The sequence below is a fragment of the Brassica napus genome, chromosome C2, assembly GCF_020379485.1.
Source record: "Brassica napus cultivar Da-Ae chromosome C2, Da-Ae, whole genome shotgun sequence".
NCBI classification, from domain to species: domain Eukaryota; kingdom Viridiplantae; phylum Streptophyta; class Magnoliopsida; order Brassicales; family Brassicaceae; genus Brassica; species Brassica napus.
The window spans coordinates 31,096,609-31,116,640 of record NC_063445.1 but is presented as its reverse complement, the minus strand read 5'-3'; the positions used below and the strand labels follow the sequence as shown (position 1 = coordinate 31,116,640).

General features: G+C 41.2%; 2 protein-coding genes and 1 long non-coding RNA gene across 6 annotated transcripts; 1 reads left to right on the top strand and 2 right to left on the bottom strand.

Moving 5' to 3' along the window:
* Positions 1-8,144: 8,144 nt before the first annotated feature.
* Positions 8,145-11,838, bottom strand: LOC106435376 (WD repeat-containing protein 26 homolog). Of its 4 annotated transcripts, none has more exons than XM_048748159.1 (8): positions 11,442-11,838; positions 11,212-11,318; positions 10,982-11,068; positions 10,802-10,854; positions 10,402-10,718; positions 10,292-10,355; positions 8,619-10,200; positions 8,145-8,530 (listed from the first exon to the last, which is right to left on the bottom strand). In XM_048748159.1, exons 2-7 carry the CDS (start codon positions 11,294-11,296, stop codon positions 10,039-10,041), a joined length of 768 nt encoding a protein of 255 aa, XP_048604116.1. In that variant the 5' UTR covers positions 11,297-11,318; positions 11,442-11,838; the 3' UTR covers positions 8,145-8,530; positions 8,619-10,038. The 4 variants fall into 4 exon arrangements, with proteins under 4 accessions (XP_048604116.1, XP_013731707.1, XP_013731706.1 ...); XM_013876253.3 differs by having other exon boundaries at positions 10,292-10,366; positions 10,413-10,692; positions 10,802-10,865; positions 11,442-11,825; XM_013876252.3 differs by having other exon boundaries at positions 10,292-10,366; positions 10,413-10,718; positions 11,442-11,824.
* Positions 11,839-13,455: 1,617 nt separating this feature from the next.
* Positions 13,456-15,221, top strand: LOC106435380. Its single transcript, XR_001286981.3, has 2 exons — positions 13,456-14,653; positions 14,782-15,221. It is a non-coding gene; the product is annotated as an uncharacterized LOC106435380 (long non-coding RNA).
* A 29-nt stretch (positions 15,222-15,250) lies between these two features.
* On the bottom strand, positions 15,251-18,445 carry LOC125581928. Its single transcript, XM_048748157.1, has 5 exons — positions 18,186-18,445; positions 16,655-18,100; positions 15,900-16,572; positions 15,711-15,833; positions 15,251-15,613 (listed from the first exon to the last, which is right to left on the bottom strand). Exons 1-5 carry the CDS (start codon positions 18,191-18,193, stop codon positions 15,461-15,463), a joined length of 2,403 nt encoding a protein of 800 aa, XP_048604114.1. The 5' UTR covers positions 18,194-18,445; the 3' UTR covers positions 15,251-15,460.
* Positions 18,446-20,032: the final 1,587 nt, after the last annotated feature.

Below are 20,032 nucleotides of genomic sequence, written 5' to 3'. Positions count from 1 at the left end.
ACCGAGAGTAAACCTAGGTCCTGCCCTAAACCCAGCGCACTGGTCTCTAACATCTCGAAGGCATGATATCGAAAGATAAGAGATTCTTAAACCATGCCTCTATGTTTATGTTCGACATCTTCAGTACCCCCGCAGAGTTCACATCTCGCGGAAGAACTCTCGAAACAGGTCTCGAATGAAACATTTCACAATCGAAGAAGGATATGAGACGACAACTCATCACCTTCCTCCCCTCTATTCGCAAACTCATAAAAAGCGCTATCCGATTATCTTACCATAAAAAGAAAGCCGCAGAGCGGCAGGGATTCAAAGCCACACACGGCCAGTCCCGAAATACAAATAAGGCCATTCAAGGCCGAAACATAAAAACATAAAAAAAAATCTCTCTCAAGAGATCTAACCCAAGTCATCCTCAGAACTTACGCCCCCTCTTCACCCGCTGCCTCGTCCGAGCCTGGAGCCGCGCCACCTCAGTTTTCTCCGACCATCAGGTCTTTCCCCTCTGGGTCTTCTGAACACGTCGGACGGAAGCACGCGGATTTCAGGTCGGCCAGGACGAGACCAAAATCTCCATTCTCGGCCGCCATATCTCCCTTGCAGCCGGACAGTCGGGCCTCTTCGGCCTCCAAGGTCGGGGGAGTCTCACTTTGGAATGACCGAACCACGGCCATTGTAGAAAAAAAAAAAAAAAAAAAAAAAGATAATGGTCGAGTATCTTTTGGGTGGTCTAGTTGCGGACGATCAAATTGTTTTTGTCTGAACCATGAGACAAGTATCCCACTAGAAAATGGTTAGACAATGCTGTATATTTACTCAAAAGACGTTTGAAGCACGACACTTTTGGAAGCACGACAGGAAGACCGGAAATTGGGCGAAAAACCCTATTTCGGTATTATGGAATTTTTCGAAGAAGCCGAAAGCTCGGTAAATATTTTTCCTCAAGATCAGAGTCCCAGTAGGGTTTATTAAAAATACTCAGGCCATCAGAATGGGCGTAGAAAAATATTTGGGATTGATCGCGGGACGAAAATTCACCGGAAAGGCCGAAATAGGCCGAATCGACCGAAAAGCTCGAGGTGGCTTGATGTGTATGTGTTCAGGACGTGGTGGCAGGCTCTTGATAGTGTATGTGTCAAGGGAAGCAGGAGGTGTTGCAGTACATGCAACCTGTACATGCAAGTAGACATGTGGAGCACGAGGTGGAACGGCCAAGAACAAAGTGTTGCGATGCATGCGACCGAAACATGCGGCCAGCCATGTGTGAGATGGGGTGTCGACCTGCATGCACTTCAGTCATGAAGCAGGCCATATGGACGTGGGGTGTGTCATCCTGAATGAGACTGAGGCATGCAGCCAGCCATGTGGAGCACGAGGTGGAACGGCCAAGCACGAGGTGTCGCGATGCATGTGACCGGGCCATGCGGCCAGACATGTGGAGGACGTGGTGTCAGCTTGCATGGGAGCAGGCCATGCATTCAGACAGGTAGAGGGCGTGGTGTCAGATTGCATCTGAGCAGGCCATGCTGAAGGACATGTGGAGCACGAGGTGCCGCCGCGCATGCGTCCGGAGCCATGCGAACCGACACACGGGCTGCCACACGGCTTGTTCCTGATTGGTTGCTGATTCCTATAAATAGGCCACGACCCCCTCTCATTTCAAACCATCCAGAACACATCAAACCTACTTCAAAACATAAAGAGAAAGCAAAGAAAGAAAGATCGAGTTTCGATAGTTTTCGAGCGATTTAGGCAGTTTTCGAGAACAGTTACTCTGCCGATTTTGAGTCAGCACTTGGAGAAGGTTCTTTTCAAGTGAAGAGAGATCAGTTCTAGTGGAGACCAGTTCAAGTGGACTTCAGTCAAGAAGAGGGTCTACTTGTGAAGGTCGGGAAAGGGTTCGGATCGCAGAAGTCTGGTTTGGGGTCAAGGCCACGGTCAACCAAAAACTGTGACTTATAATCAATTGATTGCTGAGTTGTTTTTATGCAGGGTCCCGTTACTTGGAAGTTGGATCATGGCAGAAGGCCAGGTCTAACTGAGTAACGGTTTGAGTAGTTAATAATTGAGGTTATGTTGAATAAGTTGATAGCATGCTTAGTTATTGCTTGAGAACCGTAGTAGCATGCTAATGGTTAGGTTGATTGGTTAGTTAGCGAATGCAGAATGCTTAGATGATATCGCTAAGTTGTGGATAGTTAGGTATTCTGGAATTAGTCTTTATGCTAGATTCTGGAATGTGGTTGATTGTGTTGTGATTATTACTTGAAACCTTGTGTTATTTTTACCGGGTTTAGTATTAATCGTATATTGGCCGATAGCATTTGTGTAACCCACAATGCTGGGCATATTGGGGTGAGTTAGTGTTCCTTCAGACCTCGTACCCGGCGGGTTCAAGGAAACCCCTTATTCGCTGGATCGGGAAGACTCAGACCAACGGTGTCATGTACTATGGCTGAGTATTACACGACGGTGTAATGGGACAGTGGCCCGAAGGACTGTGGGCTGTCGCGCGGTGACCCGAAGGACTGTGGGCCGCGGTCGGTTGAAAGTTCCTTCTTCCGGCCTTTGTGGTAGGGAGATAGGATATTGCCGATAGTGAAGGAGGAACCTAACGTCACCAGGGCCCGAGTTTGTTATATATATCGTGTTTTGGGTTGTTAAACCCTGGTTTAAATCGAGTTTGAGTTTGGTGATAAGCTAGTAATTAGAGTAATGCTAGTTATCTTGCTATGGTTTACCGCTGCGTATTTCGAATATTGCTTATTGTTATTAAATTGTGTTGTTAGGTGAACCTCTCGCTTTAGATTGTTTGGGGTGGGATAGCGAGGGGTTGTATTTGTTAGTGGGGGATTGTAACTCGCTGAGTAATGCTAGATTACTCACTCCTCACTCGTTGTTGTTTTCAGGTGACCAGTAGTGAGCTTGTAGAAAGCGCGGGAGGCTAGGCTGGCTAGTGTAGATTTGCATCTTTTTGCTTAAGACGCTTTCAGACTATAAGTATGTACTTTCGCTTTCTTGGCATGCCACCACTTGTATAATATTTTGTGTATTGTAAACCAGATATTATTTAAGATAAATAAAGCGAATTTTTTGTGAAACTGCCTTGTTGTTCTGATATTAGCTTGTTCGAGCTAACACAACGTCAGATTGGAGTACGGGTTGAGAAGCCTTAGGCTTTGGTCTGACGGGACGTGTTAGTGGGCGGCCTGGCCTAATTACGAATTGCACTTTTTGAAACTTTGGCTGGATTGCCCGTTAATCCGTCTTGTAGCGCTCCCGAGCCTTGGTAGACGGTCGGGCCGTCGGTCATGTTCTTGTTTGATTGTTGGCCGATGGTTTGACCTATGCCTAGAACGGTTTGGGGGTGTTACAGCCATCCCGCCCTCAATCGTCGCCAAAGCTAGATCCCTGCTCCGGATACACTTGAGGGAACCCAGGGAAGCAGAAATCTTCGCCAAGCGAGCTTGAAACTCCGCGCGAAGGGCATCTGTAGCCTCTTGGATCCCACGGCGCGCTAGTCCCGCGTCACTCTCGATCTGACGCTGGAGTCGACGCACCTCCGAGGATTTGGCCTTCCTGGCCTTCTTTTCCTTAAGTAAGGAACTCGCTGTCTTCCCAAGGTCCCTCTCAAGCTCTCCTATCGCAACCTCGAGCTTCGACACTTTCGCAGAGTGAGAGTCCTTGACAGCCGTCAACATGGCCTCGGTTTCGGACCATCTGCCCTGAAGCTCCACCAACTCCCCGGAAAGGCGACTGGTCTCAGAACCACATTCGCCGATCATCCCATCGATCAACGATATGAACTGCGAACGGTGAAAATTCTTAAGACTAAGTCCGAGAAAAGAATGCACAAAAGACGATCGAGAATTCAAACAAGAGATAAACCTTTCCGCGAAGTCCCGATGCTAGGCTCGATCCGCCTCGCTGCGAATTCTCCCCGTCACCACTCTTGGCAAGTTTCCTCTTCCGACTCTTAGGCTGAGTAGCCAGGACAGCACTAGGAGCACGCAATGCCAGAACGACGTCTTTTCTGGCTGGAGGAGGAGGCATAGAGTCAGCGGCCTTCTCCTTGTCCTCGACGAGGATCGGAGTCGTGGAAGATCCTGCAGGTAGGGCTTGCGGGAGAAGAGCCATGACTTCGGTCCCATGACACGAGGCAACAACCTGCGCGGAAGAAGACGGAAACTCAGAGCCAGCTTGAGCTAGTTCTTTCTCGGCTTGACGACGAACTAGTTCCTCACGGAAAGAAAGATGACCGGCAACACAAGCCCGCGCTTCCACCGGAGAAGTTAGAACCGGAGCCGGAGAAGTGGCCTCGCCCATCTCGACGTCGGAATCCTTCTTATCACCTTGGGAGGAAGACATGTTGAAAGGAAAGTTATGAAACTAGAGAGTTTTTTAATTTTTGAATGAGTTTGAAGGAATGAAGAAGGGAAGGTGTGAAGAAAATGAATGACAAGAGCTCACTACTTATAGAAGTATGGATTCGGAATATCGTCTCGACAACTTTTTTCCGCGGAGTTTAAAATGTGAATTTCGTCCAATAAACTTAACCTTGTCAAAGTCATCTATCCGCCCGCTAGAATCACAACTCTAACAGGCTGGGGGGCTAACTGTTGGGGTCAAAAAAGGTTACGACAAATTTAACATTCAAAACGTCCGAGGAAGAAAATAAGAATTTCTCCGAAAAGTACTTTTCGAAATAGATTCTTCCTTACGAAAAAGCTCTACGGAAGAAAGAATCGAGATGTCCGACGAAAGCTCGAAACAGGTCGTTACGTAGCGACCGAGCTCAAGCCAAGGCTCGGTCGCTACGTAGCGACCGAGCTCGAGCCAAAGCTCGGTCGCTACGTAGCGACCAAGCTCAAGCCAAGGCTCGGTCGCTACATAGCGACCGAGCGCTCGTCCCGCTCCAACGCTACGTAGCGACCAAGCTCGAGCCAAAGCTCGGTCGCTACGTAGCGACCGAGCGATCGTCCCGCTTGGTCGCTACGTAGCGACCGAGCTCAAGCCAAGGCTCGGTCGCTACGTAGCGACCGAGCTCGAGCCAAACCTCGGTCGCTACGTAGCGACCGATCGTCCAGCTCGGCGCTACGTAGCGACCGAGCGATCGTCCCGCTCGGTCGCTACGTAGCGACCGAGCTCAACCCAAGGCTCGGTCGCTACGTAGCGACCAAGCTCAAGCCAAGGCTCGGTCGCAACGTAGCGACCAAGCTCAAGCCAAGGCTCGGTCGCTACGTAGCGACCGAGCGCTCGTCCCGCTCGGTCGCTACGTAGCGACCGAGCTTGAGCCAAAGCTCGGTCACTACGTAGCGACCGAGCTCGAGCCAAAGCTCGGTCCCTACGTAGCGACCAAGCTCGAGCCAAGGCTCGGTCGCTACGTATCGACCGAGCTCGAGCCAAAGCTCGGTCGCTACGTAGCGACCGAGCTCGAGCCAAAGCTCGGTCGCTACATAGCGACCGAGCGATCGTCCCGCTCGGTCGCTACGTAGCGACTGAGCTCGGCCAAGCTCGGTCGCTACGTAGCGAACGAGCGCTCGTCCCGCTCCCGAGCAATCGTCCCGCTCGGTCGCTACGTAGTGACCGAGCTCAAGACAAGGCTCGGTCGCTACGTAGCGACCGAGCGCTCGTCCCGCTCGGTCGCTACGTAGTGACCGAGCTCAAGCCAAGGCTCGGTCGCTACGTAGCAACCGAGCGCTCGTCCCGCTCGGTCGCTACGTAGCAACCGGGCTCGAGCCGAAGTTCAGTCGCTATGTAGCGATTGAACCCTTCCGAACATCGATACGACATCAATCCATGCATTCTCGTCAAACCTTCGAATGCTATCTCCCCAAGACCGTAGCAAGCTCAGTCCATGTTTTCCGCTATTCAAATCCATCAATCAAACTTCGCTGATTAGAAACCGCGGAAATTTTGTTCTTTATCGAAAAGAATTCGTAGTAAACGTGTCGAGTCGGAAGACGGCCCAAAGGGATCTAAAACACGACTCGAGGCCCATCCTACGATTTCTTAACCAAAAGCCTGTAAACCGCAGCACGGTTTACGCTTGGTCCACAAGGAATGATAAATGTCAAGTTTCCGCGGATAAATACGGAAGTTTTGAAGATAATTGGAAGATCGGGAAAAATGGAATATCTCCATTTTTATGCTATGACGGCTTAAGGGCAGAAGAGTAAAAGCGTAAACCGATCTTGGAGCTAGTATATAAGGAGTCCTAGGCGAGGAGCATGGGGGGAGGACTTTTCAGAGCAAACTTAGCACTTAGAGCAATTTAGGCAATTTTCCGTTTTTGTTATTTCGAGCTGCGACTCAATTAGGTTTAGCCGTCTTAGGGTTGCTAGAACTAGGAATCTCGCCGAAAACTCTCGAGCCCAGGCTTATACCTTGTTGTAAACGCTCATACGCAGATTCGGAATAAGATATACTTTGCTCTCTTTTTCGATTTCTTATTCTTATCGTTGTTATTCTCGTGTTCTGATTGCTTGACGTGTGGTAATTAGCAGATATCCGGGTCCTCTGGGAAATTAGGGTTTTCCTAGTTTCCTTATTTAAACGAAAATCGACAGTGCGAATTTCGGTTCCCACAGTGATTAAGGAGTTGAGCTCTAATAGATCATGGATGCAACTGTTAGGCATCTATAAGATTATAATCTCTAACACCTGAATAGAAACCATGCATCTAATATCTTCCAATAAAGTTACACCCCCAATCATCTTATTAGTCGAGCAATAGACTTGCTAAATTAGGATTACTATTTACTTTTAAACCATAAAACAACAAACACCTAGAATTAATAACCTAACTAGATTTAATAGGTTCCCTAGCTCCTTGTGGATTCGATCCCTAAGTACTGCAATTGAACCTCTTATTTGAGAGAGTAATTCACTCCTTAGAGTAATTTCAGTGGTATCAGATACCAATGGCAGATGTAGACGTGATGCAATGGTTTTGTGGAGTACACATACTATGAATTTTGCATCTTGGTTAAAAGAACAGGCAAGTATCTAATTTTTCCTATGTGTTAAGTTGTTCTGAAAGTTCCTAACTATCTTTATACCTTTATGCCAGATACCTATTAATTCTGAAAGACACGAGGAAACACTAAAATGGCTAGCATATGGACCCCAAAGTTGTGCAAGGTCCTATAAAGGCTACATTGTGAATGGACAGCGGTTTCACACACACTCCATTCATAGGCAAAGCCAATATAGTCGAGTTTTTTATGAGGCAACAACAATGTGTAGACCTAGTGCAAAAGATACATCACAAGTGGGTAAAATCCATGGTATATCAGTAACTGCTAGTCAATATCATATGTAAGTGTCTTGTTTTGTAAGTGAACTAAATGTTTTTTTTTACTGTCTGTAGGTACATGAAAATAGTGAAAGAGTATGTTAGAATCACCGCGAGGCAAGAAGGATGTATTGCTGAGTCATACCTAGCAGAAGAATGCATGCGGTTTTGTAGTGAGTTTCTTAAAAAAACAATAAGGGTAGAGGAAAAATTAGACAAAAATACTGATTATGAGAGCCATTCAATCCTAGAGAGACGTCCAATATCTGCAGCCACTTCAATTAATCTGTCTGAAATGGAGAAGAGAATGGCCCACCTTGATGTCATTCAGAATACGTCTGTGGTGGAGCCTTATGTTGAGTAAGTGGACTGATATTTTTTCACTTGTCATCTATGAAATCAAAAAGCGTATTGATACATACTTTTCTTTTTCTTAGCATGCACCTACAATATCTACAAGATACCAATGCCAGATGTAGATGTGATGCAACGGTTTTGTGGAGTACACATACTATGAGTTTTGCATCTTGGTTAAAAGAACAGGCAAGTATCTAATCACTACAGGAAATAAGGGTAGTAATAGCGGACAGAAAAACGCTATGAGTCATATATAATAGTGCTTCTTTAGCCGTTCTGACAGCGCCTGTTATAATAGGTCCAACACTTTTAATAGCGGTTTTTGTTTATGCTATAGTTAACCATACAACGATAGCAAATGCTTCGTGTCATTAATTTATTTTTTAATTATCTGAAAATTTATTAAAAATAATTACTAAAAAAAAATTAAAAAAAATTACACCTAAACATAATTCATAATTAAATAATTCAAATAAAATCAAAAATTAATTCATAATTAAAAATTAAATTTTATTTATTAATTAAAATCAGTATACAAGTAATTAAAAACAAATTAAAACATTAACCCAAAAGATAATTAACCAAAACATAATTAACCTAAAGCTAATCTAAGCCTCTGCCTGTCGACAAAAAAAAAATCTAAGCCTCTGCCTACAACCCTAATTCCTCCGCCTCTAGCCTCCAGCAAGCCTCCAGAGCATCCGCCTCCAGCCTCCAGCCTCCACTGTCGTCGCCTCACCACAGAAAAAACAGAGCACGAGTTATGTTCTGTTCTAGAATCACCAGCCCTTTGTCTTCTCGTCTCGAGCCACGCTTCTTCTGATATGGAGTCGGTGGCGAGACCACCAGCACCAAACTTTTTCAGCCTCCTCCACTTTACTGAGAACACAAACGCAAAACCAGAATCAGAACACTAGGATAGAGAGAGAGAGAGAGAGAGACAGACAGACAGTGCGAGAGAAGTTACCGGTACAAGATAAGAACTTTGTCCCAAATAAATAAAACACACCCGCAGAGCTGTGGTTGTAACGACGATGAACTGTGGTGGAGACGAAGACGAGGTTTGGTTGTGACAAGGCTTAGTGATGATGAAGATAGAGATTAGAGAGACAAGATCTGTAAGATTAGGAATTGTGGCTGTAACAACGAACTGTGGTGGAGACGAAGACGAGGTTTGAATCTCGTTGTTCTTCGTTTGAGAGAGGGGGAGAGAGAGAGAGAGAGAGAGAGGGAGAAAGTGAAGAAGCGTGAGAGAGAGAGAAACAAACACAAAAAGATTTAATCTGAACCATTCAAAATATCTAATCTATGGTTAAAATTATCAATCCACCCACAACTTTTTTTAACCAATAGGAAAAAAGGATATGAATAGATACAAGATTGATTTTGGGCATTTGATTCAAATCAATCAATGGTTCAAAAAAACAATACAAATTGTCTTCTTATCTATTTATAGCTATTATAAAAATTATTTAAGTTTTAAATAATTTGGTATAATAATTTAAATTTTGAAATCTAAATTTTTTATTTGAAATTTTAATTTATTTACAGGAATATAATTCATTTAAAAATTAAGATTTAATGTTTTAAGATATATGTTAAAATGAGATATGTGGTTTAGGGGTTATGGTTAAGATTTAGGATTAAGTATATGATTTGAGTTTTAGAATATACTTGAAGTTTAAATTTAAAGTTTCTATTATAAGTTTGTAAATATTGGATTTATGATTTTCTGTGTAGAGACTAAGGTATTAAATACATAGTGTAGATTTTAAGATTTAGTGTTTGAAGTTTAGGTTTTAAATTTAAGATTAGATTTTTAAAATGAATAAATTTTGGACCTTTGAAATTGTGTTAGAGTTTTAATGAAGATTAGAGTTTCAAATTTATTAGTTAGAGTTTATGATATATGATTAATTTAGGGTATGGTATATATATGTATGTCTATAGTTTAGGTTTGGGGGTTTAGATTTAATTTTTGAAATAATTTTTTAAGAATGAATTGTGAAAAAATAAAATTTTGAGTTTGGAGTTTAGAGTTTGAAGTACGATATAAGGTTTGGGGTTTAGGATTTTAAATACACCAAACTCCATACAGTAATATCACACTAAATATATAAACCCCCAAAACTATTTTATATATATAGTATAACAAAACTTTAATTATCATTTCTATCCTTTAGTTTTACATTTATATATCTTGAGGTTAAAAATATTAGGTCGTTGTTTAGGGCATGTTTAGGGTTTGGATCTTGAGGTAAACTTTAGTTTTTTCTTCTTCTCACTATTAGTATTCAAACTTTAGTTCTTATCTCTCTATTGTACATGATGAATATCAAATGAAATCAAATTTGGAAGTAAAGTAAACACCATTGAAACACTACCTACTAATTCATGGCTAGTCCCCAAATCCGGATGGTTCTATCATCACTCCCTAAAGCCAGCATATGAATATCAGCAGGGTTCCAACTCACACAGTTCACAGCTCCTGAATGTCCACGCAGCACACGACAAGGTCTCAACCCTTTTACTACGTGCCAAATGTATACCTGCAACAACAACAACAACATAGACACACCATCACAAACTAGCAGATCAAAAATGTTTCTTGAGAGTCAAGAAAGATCCAAACATAGATACCTGAGAATCCTCACTCCCACTAGCGATGAAATCTTCATCATACCCACCAAAGCAAGACCTCATTTCATGCTGCTCTCTCTGCTCTGGTTTCTCTACTAAACAACGAGATCTCATGCTGCTCCTTTCCCACGCTTACAATCCACTTCCCATCACTCGTCATGGCTACATCAGAAACCGTTTGTGCCCTTTGTTCTAGCTCGTGGTCTATCTCAGTCCCATATAAACTCCACAGGTAGATCCTTCTGTCTGCCATTGCGCCAATGATAACTGAACCGTCATGAAGCCATCCACAAGAAACAGAACCAACATCATCTCTTCCATAAGTGCCAACACATTGTCCTGAACCAACACCCAAGCCATAAGTCAAAAGCAAGAACAAACGTGGAAGTCCACCTGCAGTACTGAGCAGACAGGAGACAATATTTATCTGTAATAATTAAGATAAACACCAAAATTCAAACTCACCACAACACAAACATAGAGAAACAGAGGAGTCTTAGTGATACATACCTTTGATAGTTTAATCTTATGTTTTGTACAGAAACGTTGCAACGTTGCAAGCCCTGCATAATACCTTAAAGTGACCATTAAGTGATCAACTTAGAGACAATAAGTGATCAAGAATCATACAGTATACAGTAACTGATTTTAGTACCAAGATCATACAATAAAAAGGTAGGAACTTTTTACCTCTCAGCATTAAAGATGAATCTTTGTTTATCAAAGAAGAGTAATACAGAAAGCGAAGTATCTTGTGTCCATTCCCGTTCCAAGGACCTTCAAAAAGGATTAATTTTTCAATGTTATTTAAAAAAAGATGATTTTTTGTTTTGAGGATTCTGTAATGTTAAACTAAGCGTAAGCAGTAGTGTTGGGATTGAGTTTGTGTGTTTTTATTTCGAGACTCTTCTTGTTCTTACCAGTTTCGTCAAAACCATAAGCTCTTCTCTTGTTGAACTCCAAAGGAGAAGACTTTGAACCGTTCTTGGCTTTGTACTTCTCCATTGAAGACAAATCAGAGAAGGGCCTGAGAGGAAGAAGAAAAGGAGACGACTTTAGAGGACGAGAGAGGGGATGAAGTAGGTTTCTGTTTAATATCATCTCTGAAGAAGATATAATCATAAATCAAATCACGAATTAGGGTTCTTACTCGAATCAGAGAAGGATTTAGGGAGCCGAACATGAAGTACTAAAAGGAAACGGAGATGACGGAGATAGAGAGATTAGGACTGGGCATACCCAGGAGATTTAACTCAGTTGGGCGTGAACGACAAAGATTGTAGGTTGTCCGGTGTAAGCCATGAAGAATTTGACCAGAAAACACGAAGAAGGAGAGATGGAGACGAAGAGATGATGAGTTTGTGAGAGAGAGAGGTGGAGAAAGAGACTCCAATTTAGTATTCTGAGAAACAATACAAAGCCATCTCTGTGAATCTGAGAAGTATTTTGGTAGCAAATGTTTTTCTCCAAGTGTTGGAGCCAACACTTAATAGCTCCAACACTTAACAAAATAAAGCGGCTAAAAAATTTATTCTCTCGCAATAATAAATATAGCGTGTTAAATTGAAAAACACTATTAACAAAAAACAATTGTTGATATATAATATAAATGTCATAAACGCTATAATCTAATGCTATTAATACTTATATTTCTTGTAGTGAATTTTTCATATATGTTAAGTTGTTCTGAAAGTGCCTAACTATCTTTATACCTTTGTGCCAGATACCTATTAATTCTGAAAGACATGAGGAAACACTAAAATGGCTAGCATATGGACCCCAAAGTTGTGCAAGGTCCTATACAGACTACATTGTGAATGGAAAGCGGTTTCACACACACTCCATTCATAGGCAAAGCCAAAATAGTGGAGATTTTTATGAGGCAACTGCAATGTGTAGAGCTAGGGCAAAAGATACATCACAAGTTGCGGATTTGGTGACATACTATGGAAGAGTAACAGAAATAATCTTGCCCGACTACAATGTGTTTTATGTCCCTCTTTTTCAGTGCCAATGGACAGTAAGAGGTAATGGAGTCAGGGAAGAAGATGGGTACACACTTGTTAACTTGAATCATTCTCAAGTTTCATTTAATAGGGATCAATACATATTAGCTTCTCAGGCCAAACAAATCTTTTATTCTAGAGAGGATGATAAATCAAGTTGGTATGTTATTCTAAGGGGTCCATCAAGAAGATACATCGATGAAGAAGAAGAAGTCACCGCAGATATTGGACCTTTGCCATCAACTGTTAATATGGAAGTTGAAATAAATGAAGCACATAATGCCCGAGCTGATTGTGAAGGCATATATGTGTGACTGGCTTCATCCCATTATGTTTTTTTTTGTCCATTTTGTGTTATCTGCTGGGTGATTGGCTTTATATGTTTTTTTGTTCATTCTGTGTTCTTTGCTGTCTGGATTATGAATCGACATCATGTATTTTTAACTTTTCTGTACTAATGAAAGTGTTATTTGTTTCAGGTGAATTAATATGGGCCGCCCTAAAAGAGAAACGACTAAATACATGAATAAGGTCACGAAGATGGTAACAAAGAAGGTCACCAAGAAAGCAACCAAGAAGGCGAGTAAAAAGCAAGATGACAAAGTGGAATTTGTGTGTACAACGTATGACCAAACACACCCTAAAGAGAATGCAGCTACAGAAGAGTCTGAACACCCTGAAGAGCATGCAAATTCTGAAGAGGCTAACGTGGTGATAGACAATGGATTTGACCCACTTTTACCCATGGTTTATAAGTGTTTTAATAACTATTTATTATATTTTAGAGTATATTCAGCATATTTATAGTATCAGGAGTGATTTGGAGAAAAGTGATGATTTTGGATCATTTTGGAGATATTTGGAGTAAGCACCCGAGATGACCATCGAGCTCGACCATCGGTCGACATTGAAGAGGAATAATCGATCGATGTTCACATCAGAACATCGATCGACAGAGAAGCGCGCAGAAAGCCCGTTTGGTCTCAGACGAATTAGAGCCCGGGTCTTCACCAATTTACAAGATTACCCGTGACAAGTTTTAACCTAATTATATAAGTTTTTTCCAACATGTTAGAGGCAAAGGGTGCTTTCTTGTTTTATTGTTTTTCACAACAAAGGTTTCTAGGATTTTTAGTAGATTGGAGAGAAGATCCAAAGTTATTTGTGATTGGAACTCCATAATATCTATCTATTATTCTAATGCAGTTTATATACCTTATTGCTGTTATGAATTACTTGGCCATGTCTGAGTATTTCTCTTGTTAGATTTTAGGGTTTAAATAGGTTATGAAGAATTAGCCCCAACTATAGATTGCTAAGTTGTGATATTAACCTTTAGGATTGTCATTAATGTCTGATTCTAGATTAGCAACCTAGAACTTGCCCTAGGATTGTCAGATATAAGCGATAGCTTTCATCTCATCATAAAACCATTCTAATTGAGCTAAGACTTGCTAGAGTAAGGCGAGAGCTGATCTAGTGAGCTTAGTGAGCATATTCAACCCGCGCATTAACGCTTGATGTAGGAACCGAAATTCACACTGTCGATTTCCGTTTAAATAAGGAAAGTTAGGAAAACCCTAATTTCCCAGAGGACCCGGATATCTGCTAAATCACACGCCAAACAATAACAACACGAAATAAAGACGAGAAAAATAAGAAATCGAAAAGAGAGCAAAATAAATCTTATTCCGAATCCGCGTTTGAGCATTATAACAAGGTAAGAGTCTGGGCTACGAGAGCTGTCAGCGAGATTCCTAGTTCTAAAACCCTAAGACTGCAAGACCTAGTTGAGTCGCAGCTCGAATAACAAAAACGGAAAGTTGCCTAAAATTGCCCTAAGTGCTAAGTTTGCTCTGAAAAAGTTCTCCCCTTGTGCATCTCGCCTAAGACTCCTTATATACTCCTCCAATGTCAGTTTTTGCTTTTCCCGTCCTGCCCTTTAGCCGTCTTAAGTGAAAAATGGAGATATTCCATTTTTTCCGATCTTCATGTTTATCCGCGAAAACTTAACATTTTTTCTGCGGAAACTTATCTTTATACTTCTTTTTATAAAATAAAAAGGGTTTTTAACGTAAAAACCTCTCAATTATGTTTCATTCGGGTAAAAACCCCTCAATTATTGACTCAATGTATAAACCCCTCAAGTTAGTTTTCTTAACGAATCGACCCCTCCGTCTACAGTATCGTTAAAAGCTGTGATTTGTCGTTAAGTGAGAAACACATCGTTTCATTAAATGGCCAAAAACGTCACAGCTTTCATATCTCTTCTTCATCTCTTTTCAGAATCCCCAAATCGAAAATTTTAGGGTTCTTGCTTGTTCTCTCCAAATTTTCTTCATTCCTCTTTGTTCAGGTAAGTAAACCAAACTATTTCATGTTCTTATTTTTCGAAATTTTTGTTCTTATGTTATTAACCCGCCTGCGGTTTGCTATTTCTTCTTTTAAATTGTTGTTAATATTTGAACTTTCTATCGATTTTAGTGTAAATAGATTGATAGTAGGAGTCATAACCACAATGGATTTAGGTCGTGGAATACCCAGAAAGTGTCAGTGTGAGTCATTGACAATTATGTTGATCATCAGAAAGAAAATTCTATCGATGTGGAGCTATCTTTGGTCCTCACCATATGTTTAAGTGGGCAGATGAAGCACATATGGAAGAGTTTGATCTTGTGGCTGCTACCATAGAGAAAGAATTAATGGAGCTGAAGCAAGACTTTCTTGATTTGAAGAAAGACATTGGAGAGATTATTGTTGTCTTGGAGAGTATTAGAGCTAAGTTTTAGAAGTGTTGTTGGTTTATTTTGATCAAATTGTTATTGTTAGTTGTTGGTAGTGTATGATTCCCACCTTGTGTGTATCTTATGAATTGTTTGTATCTTATGCTCAAGTTGTTGCTGTTAACATTTTTTCATTTATTATCCACAATCAAGTCGTTAAGTCACAAAAATACACAGAAACATGAAATTCTTTTCATAAACCTGAAACTTACAAAAAACCAAAAGAAGAGTAACATGGTGTCGAGACAAAAGGAGGTTCTTATGACCTTGAAACACCAAAGAAGTTCTAATTTGAAACACCAAAGAAGGTTCTAATGACCTTTTTCCGAGACCTTAAACTGAGATAATCCTAAATAAGAACATCAAAATAAGCTAATTCATCAAGAGTCTTTAGTTGAGTCAACTTCAGTGGATGGTGTGGATGCCTTTGGTTTCTTGGATGGTCTTCCTTGTCGCATATTAGGAGGCTTAGGCACCGAGGGTAGCTTACATTTTTGTTTGTTGTGTCCACTTTGACGACAATTACCACAAGTCTACAAAACAAGAAAACAATGAATCAAGCCAAGCAGTTAAAAAAGACGCTTAGACGGATTGACATTACAATAAGAAACCATAAAATGTAACCAGTACCATTACAATGTCGGCATGAAAGGAAGGAAATTCTGGAGGTGGTTTTGGTGGGTTAGGCGGATTGATTGGTGCTTCCTTGCACGTTCTTTTGTTATGTCCATAAGCTCCACAATTAGAACATCTCTGCAAAAAAAAATATGATTAGGCAGTCATTGAAGCCAAGATACTAACCAAAAACAGAAAATTTACCACAACAATTTTCTCTGAAGGTGTTTCTTCTAGCTCGGAAATTCCATCTTGGGTTTGACTTGGTTCACGGCTGTCTTTTTCACTTGGATCACGGATTCTGTAATTCTTTTTTGGTCTGCCAGGCATGATTCTATCGGGAGGAGGCATGACAACTACATCAGAATGTTTATCCCATAACTCCATTCCATTGACGGGGAAAATAAGCGAGCTGTAACAGAGCTTCCACTTCTCAACAGAATACCAATCTGATACCACAGTCTCTGGCAGTCTTGTGTCTTTAAATTCAGCGTACATTAGAGACATTATGTGGCAGCAAGGAATGCCACTTATGTCATAAGCCCGACAAGTGCATGAAACAGTGTCTCTTACTCTCACAACATACTTGTTTCTTCCATGATCAACCTCGTAGATGCCTTTGCCGTTTGAATATGGATGACACCACTTCAAGCTCTTCTTGCGATTCTCTATGATAGCTAAAGCTTTTGGTGTAATCAATCCTTTAGCATTATTCATCTCCTTGATCTTCACATTGTTGCTTGACATAACATGCCTCCTAATGTCTTCAAGCAATGCAATAACTGGTTTTCGACGAGCCTCTTTCAAGATAGCATTGTAAGACTCGCTTATATTTTTTTCAACAGCTGGGGACTTTGTAATGTCACTAAAAAAAACCCTGTATAATGACAAAAAAAAAACTGCATCACAACTTGGTACAGAGACAAAACCAGCCAAAAATATAACTTCCTTTTACATACCTAGACCAGTTAGAATTGACAGTCCTTTTTAATTCCTCGTAAGCATCAACTTTGACAGCTTTCATCTTCTCCAGATTTCTATCAAATACATTTCTGTTGTAAGCTCTTGCACACTTCCAAAACAACTTATGCAAAGGATCATTTGAGCCATGTCTTTTCTTCAAGTTGGCAAAGATATGCCTCGCACACATTCTATGCTCTGCATAAGGGACCACATTTTTAACGGCATGAATCAAACCTTTTTGCTGGTCCGAAGATAATGCCAACCCATTTCCAAGATCTAAATCTAAGTCTTCTCGCAATAACTCCATGAACCACTGCCAATACACCTTGTTTTCCACAGGAACAAGAGCCCAAGCAATAATAAACATTGAGTTATTTGCATCTCTTCCCACTGCAGTAAGCAATTGCCCTTTCATGCGGCCTTTTAAAAATGTTCCATCAAAGTGAATGATACGCCTACATGCACTCTTCCAGCCTGTTTTTTGAGCTTCGAAACAAGTATAAAACTTCTCAAAAACCCTCTCTTTTGTACCTAATATGACTGTAGAATCAGGATTTGTCTTCTTCAGTTCTTCAACGTAGTCATACATCCTTGTAAACTGCTCAGCATATTCATCACTGATTATGTGCAACATCATCTGCCTTGCACTCTGACACTTCGTCTTAGGAACGCGAAGACCCTTCAGAGCCAACCGCTGCATTATCTGATCAGCTTTGAGGTTTGGGTTTGTCCTAAACTCATTCAAGAAATCACCTGCAATCTTTAGAGCAGTGTACATATCAACAACTCCTGTTGGGTAGCAAGTATGAGTTCCTCTATACGATCTCACAACCATATTCGGTGACCTGCTATTAATCGATGCATATAGCCTCCATTCACAGTTTTCCCCTACACATTCGACTGCTACTTTCTTCCTCTCAGATCTCTGAAAACGGAGATTTAACCTCTCTTTCACTGCATACTTCTCCACAGTCTCTCTACACTTTGCTTGAGAAATAAATTCTTGGCCAACATGAAATCCAACTACTCCCCCGTCATCATCTGAGTCTTCACTCTCAACATAATCATCTCTGTAAAAATCAATCCATTCATCATCACTCTTGGGTTCCTCTTCTTCTTCATCTCCTCCAATGAGAACATCATCCAAATAAGGATCATCAGCTCTAACAACATAGATGTTCACGCAATCTATCTCATTCAAGGCATTTACCATTTCCACCACATCTGTATCACAAGTAACATCCTTCCTATTCTGGTCTATTCCTGACGGGAAATAAGAGAACTTGCTCATATTCTCTGGAAATCCACCACTTGATATCATCCATTCAAGCATTCTGAAACTGGGTTCTTCAAAATTAATCCAGCAACATTTTGTTTCACCACCATTGTATGTTCCATCTTCTGCCCAATATCCTCCAACATGTAAACGAACATTAATTCTCCTGTTTACAAAAGAATTTTTCAAACCCAGCACTCTCATTATGAAACCAGTGAAATCTAAAGTAGGCAAATTACAAGATAACTAACCTGTTCATCTTCAAAGCTCCAATCACAGACAACTCTTTCACCTTTTTTTTTTTCCTTCAGTTTGCCTCACAATTCCTTCACCGTTCCTTTTCAATTTCGAAACAGAATACACAAAACAGAAAAGAACTCTCCAAATCTCTATGAAATTTGCCATCTCCCGAATCTCACAATGGAAACTTGAAAACCCCAGAATTTGAGAAACAAGGGTTCGTCATCTGTCGTTGTCGTATGTCTTATGATAATTTGAGATATTTTTTAAACACTTAGAATTTACAGAGGCTTTTTAAGTCGTATTCCTAAACTACATGTCGTGTTTTAAGCTAATGTCATCTTGTTTAATTAAAAAAAATCACGTAGTTTACGAGTAATCAAAACACAGCGTATTGCATAAACGGTACAATTAACGGAGGGGTCGATTTGTTAAGAAAACTAACTTGAGGGGTTTATTCATTGAATCAATAATTGAGGGGTTTTTACCCGAATAAAACATAATTGAGGGGTTTTTACGTTAAAAACCCAAATAAAAACATAAACCGCCATAGTATCTACGAGCTCATTCTTAAAGAATCGTAAGTGGGCTTGTAGTCGCGTTTTAGACCTCGTTGGGCCATTTTTCGACATGAAACGTTGGTTATGATTTTCTTTTCGACAGTTTTTATCGTAAAGTTTCAACTGTAACTTCGATCGGAATAACGTGAGAAATGATATGGCTGTGGTACATGGGAGCTAGCATTGAGGAACAGACGAGAATGCATGGATTTGGCTTGGTCAGTCGCTACGTAGCGACCGGCTCGTTAGCAACAGGTCGCTACGCAGCGACCTTGTTTGGACCGTGTTCTGACGTTTTATGAACGTATGGGTGTTTAGTTTCGATGAATCAGCCGAGATTAGTGCAAGATTTCACCGCAAAGTTCTTCGTAAAGATTTCTTTACGCAGATTACTTTTCGTAAAAGTGTTCATGCTGATTTTTACGGATATTTAGATGTTAACTTTCGTCGTGTTCGTTTTTGACCCCAACAGTTAGCCCCCCAGCCCGTTAGAATCGTGGATTATGATGAGATTCTAGCGCGCGGTTTGGCGAATTAGGCAAGATAGGCGTATTCGACGAAGTTTATACCCAACAATCCGCAGACAAATAGTAACTTTTACTGCATATAAGAAGGAAGGTAACTTTCCTCATAATTTTCACTCGCTTATCGTCATAAGAAGTTTCTTTGAGAAAAATTCTCCCTCTCCTTCTTCTTTTTTTTTTTGAAGTTTAAAAGATGTCTAGCAGAAAAAGGCTTTGAAGAGAGGTACCTCCCGCGGTTCTTCGTAGATATTGGTTCGATTACTCCCCCAGTGAGAAGTCATTTCCTGTCATGAGCCAGCGTTTGATCGAAAAAGGCGCGCCGAGAAGAAGCACTGGTGAATTCCTTAAGGCCGTTCGGGCGTTCTGCCGGATTTCAGACGCGGTAGAGTTTTGGATTCCTTGTCAAGGGGAAAGGGCTGATAATCCCCCGGAGGGTTACTTTACCTGCTACGAGTCATTCTTGGTGCGCTGCCGTCTGTGGTTTCTGATCCCTGAAATCATAGTCCGTGTGTTGGACCGTTTCGAGGTATCGATAAGCCAGCTGAATCCCACCAGTTTTCAACATCTTATTGGCGTCGTGATCCTGAGCTATGAGCATGGTCTCTCCCTTACCACTGACCACTTTGAAGCGATTTTTAGGCTGCAACTTGTTTCGAAACCGCACCTCTACCGGTTGGTCCCTCAGAAATATATGACGGTGATTAAGGGGCTTATTTCCAACTCTAACTCGTGGATGAAGTTCTTCTTCTTTATCCGCATAAACGCTGCATCCGT